This window comes from Phoenix dactylifera, chromosome 5, assembly GCF_051530095.1.
Source record: "Phoenix dactylifera cultivar Ajwa chromosome 5, Ajwa_hap1_PhDact_Kaust_v1.1, whole genome shotgun sequence".
NCBI lineage: Eukaryota > Viridiplantae > Streptophyta > Magnoliopsida > Arecales > Arecaceae > Phoenix > Phoenix dactylifera.
The window spans coordinates 23,805,864-23,808,871 of NC_143194.1; the positions used below are offsets into that span (position 1 = coordinate 23,805,864).

Below are 3,008 nucleotides of genomic sequence, written 5' to 3' on the forward strand. Positions count from 1 at the left end.
ACCGCCGCCCCGCCGTGAGAACTCATCGTCCCTCTCCTCGACCGAAGACTGCCCCCGGGTCCAATTTCCAGCAACAGTATTCAAGGGACGTCTATTGTGATGGGTGATTCAAGATCATGGAGTAGGAAAGCGGTCATAGTGAGATGGTGGCAAGCAAAAATGGTGCCCGGCGGAAAAAGTGAAGGTGATGGCGACGAAATCCGTAGACGGCCAGTGATGGTGTAGCATGACGACCCAAAAAAAAGAGAGGCGATTTAAACATTATTAAATATTGGTTTGGAACCATTAAAGTTGTAACTTACTTTCCCATTAAAAATAATGCGGCGATTCATCCCGTGCCGAGTTCAGTCTTCTCACCCCTCTCCACTCCACCGTCCAATGACGTGGGACCCACTTCACGCACCGTTGCAACGGTAACGCTCTCAAAAAGAAGGGTCAACAATCCAAACGTACCCCTACATCTTCTAATAAACGAACGGAATACCACCACCATCTCAGTACCATTCATCCAAAGTTTAAGGGTATTACTGTCAAAAAAAAACTGATAACGAAGATCACAATTGGGCCCCACAATCTTCTACGTGCTTCCCCCTCTCGGCCTACTATATATGTATGTGGAAGCACAGTCCCCGACCCGCTCTCCCCTGCGATTAATCGAGACCGTCTCTCTCCTCCCGGTTTCCTGCCGCCGCCATGGTCGACGTGGACTGGCGGATTGCGGGACTGAACCCGGCCCACACCGCCGGCCTCCGCCGCCTCTGCACCCGCGCCGCTACAGCCTCCGCCCCCTCCTCCTCCGCCCGCAACGGCCTCCTCTCCTTTTCCCCCCTCGCCGAGGCCCTCATCTCCCACCTCCGCTCCTCCGGCGTCCCCGTCCACCCTGGACTCTCCGACGCTGAGTTCGCCCGCGCCGAGGCTGAGTTCGGCTTCGCCTTCCCCCCAGACCTCCGCGCTGTTCTCTCGCTCGGCCTTCCCGCTGGCCCTGGCTTCCCGGACTGGCGCTCCCGCCGTCGACTCCGCGCCACCCTCGATCTCCCCGTAGCCGCCATCTCCACCCAGATCGCTCGCCACGCCTTCTGGCCCCGGTCCTGGGGCCCCCGCCCTGCCGACCCCGAGCGCGCCCTGCGCCTCGCCCGCTCAGCCCTACGCCGTGCCCCCCTCCTCGTCCCCCTCTTCGGCCGCTGCTACATCCCCTGCCACCCAGATCTCGCCGGCAACCCCGTCTTCCTCGTCGACGAGGCCCGCATCTCCTGCTGCGGCTTCGACCTTGCCGACTTCTTCCGCCGAGAGTCCGCCTTCCACTCCCCTTGCCCCGCTCCCGATCTCTTCCTCCGCCGCCAGCGCTCCGCCTCCGTAGCCGCTGAAAAGCCCCCTCCCCTTCACCTTCCCCCCTCCGCCTCCCGCCGCAGCCTCGACTCCATCGCCGGCAAGGCCCCCCGCTGGATCGAGTTCTGGAGCGACGCCGCCGCCTCCGACCGCCGCCGCCGGAGCTCCTCCGCCTCCTCCACCTCCGATCCGGAGCGTTTCTTGGAGATCCGGGCCCCCGCGAGGAGGCTTCCGGCCTGGGTCGGTACGTACCTGGACATGATCAAATCGGTCCTGATCAACGGCGGATGGGGTGAGTCAGAGGCGGCGGAGATGGTCGAGGTGACGGCGTCCGGCTTCCTCGACGGCGCCACCCCTGTCGTCCTCGACAGCCAGGCGGCTCTCGACGCCCTCCTCCTCAAGGCGGACCGCTGCTCCGACTCGCTCCGCCTGGCCGGGTGGACCTCGGAGGAGATCACCGACGCGCTCGGCCTCGACTTCCGCCCGGATAGACGGCGGCAGCGCCCGCGTTTAAAGCTCCCGCCCGAGATCGCCGTCAAGTTCGGCAAGCTCGCCGAGGCGGTTTCCCGATCCTAGCACGGCGGTTTCCGGATCCATTTCTTTTTCTCCTTTCTCTCTCTTATTTCGAAAATGAAATCCTTGGTTGTAGTCGTACTTAGAAGCGTATAAATATAAATATAAATACAGAAAAGGAGGCTAGAAAAAGAGTATGAGTATGCTCACTTTAATGTGGGTACAAGGCAAAGCTTTTTACGTTTGTTTTCTTCTGTTCTGTTCTGTTCTGGTTTGGTTTGGTTTGAAATGGATGCGAGACGGGGGCTTGGATGGGTGCGGGGATGGGTTTGGAAGCACCCGCGAGGGCGATGGTTTGAAAAGAGAGGGTTTCGCGACAGCGGCTTCCACGCTTCTTTTGTGGTGAAATCGTGAAGCCACTGTCAATGTTTTCCTTTTGATATGGATTCCTCTGTTCCCCTGGCTGCTTGTTCGATCCAGCAGGGAGCTTTTACGAAAAAATGTCTGCAAATATACAACGAGGGACGTGGAAAGGAGAAATGAAGTTAACTTTATTGGGTTTTTTCAGGAGAAACAGCTTTATTGGAAGTTTATAATCCAATAATACAATCAGATTTAGAAGCTAACAACGAATAATTTTATATAAGATTTTTGCGCATAAAGGTTCTCTTTGACATTTATATATTTATTTTTGGTTAAATTTAGTTGAAGTGGATCATGGATGCATGCATCATGCAGCTTTATATTTTCGTCTCATGTCCATCTTGTGGATGATGGTGGGGAGGTGTCTTATCGACACGAGAAACAAAAACGTGGACGGATCTATCTTCCCTATTTATGTAACGATTTTAAAAGCAGCGATCGCGTCAGCCTTCAGACCTACGCAAAAGTACATGTCAATTGATGGAACAAAATAGTACTGTTGCTGGAAATTGGACCCGGGGGCCGCCGCGAAGCCGGAGAAGGAGGAGCTCCGCTGCTACAGGGGGCGGACGGCGGTGCGCCGGCCGGCTGCGTCCTCCACCGTGGGGCGTGGGAGCGTCCGAGGAGGGGAGTGGTACGTCCAGTCCTGCCCTGTCCTACAAAAAAGCCGGTGGCCGGGCTCCCCGGCGCCGGCCCTCCGATGCCTAAGTCAGAGGGGGCAAGTATGTGGAGAGAGCGGGGAGGAG

The 3,008-nt window shown here is 57.3% G+C and overlaps 1 protein-coding gene across 1 annotated transcript; it reads left to right on the forward strand.

Annotated features, from left to right (window-relative positions):
* Positions 1-639: 639 nt before the first annotated feature.
* On the forward strand, positions 640-2,406 carry LOC103718303 (uncharacterized). The gene has a single exon (XM_008807057.6). The coding sequence runs from the start codon at positions 694-696 to the stop codon at positions 1,900-1,902; it is 1,209 nt and encodes a 402-aa protein (XP_008805279.4). The 5' UTR covers positions 640-693; the 3' UTR covers positions 1,903-2,406.
* Positions 2,407-3,008: the final 602 nt, after the last annotated feature.

Bases quoted from the DNA above. Each gene is read 5' to 3' on its own strand.
- LOC103718303 (XM_008807057.6), top strand. From the start codon at position 694: ATGGTCGACGTGGACTGGCGGATTGCGGGACTGAACCCGGCCCACACC.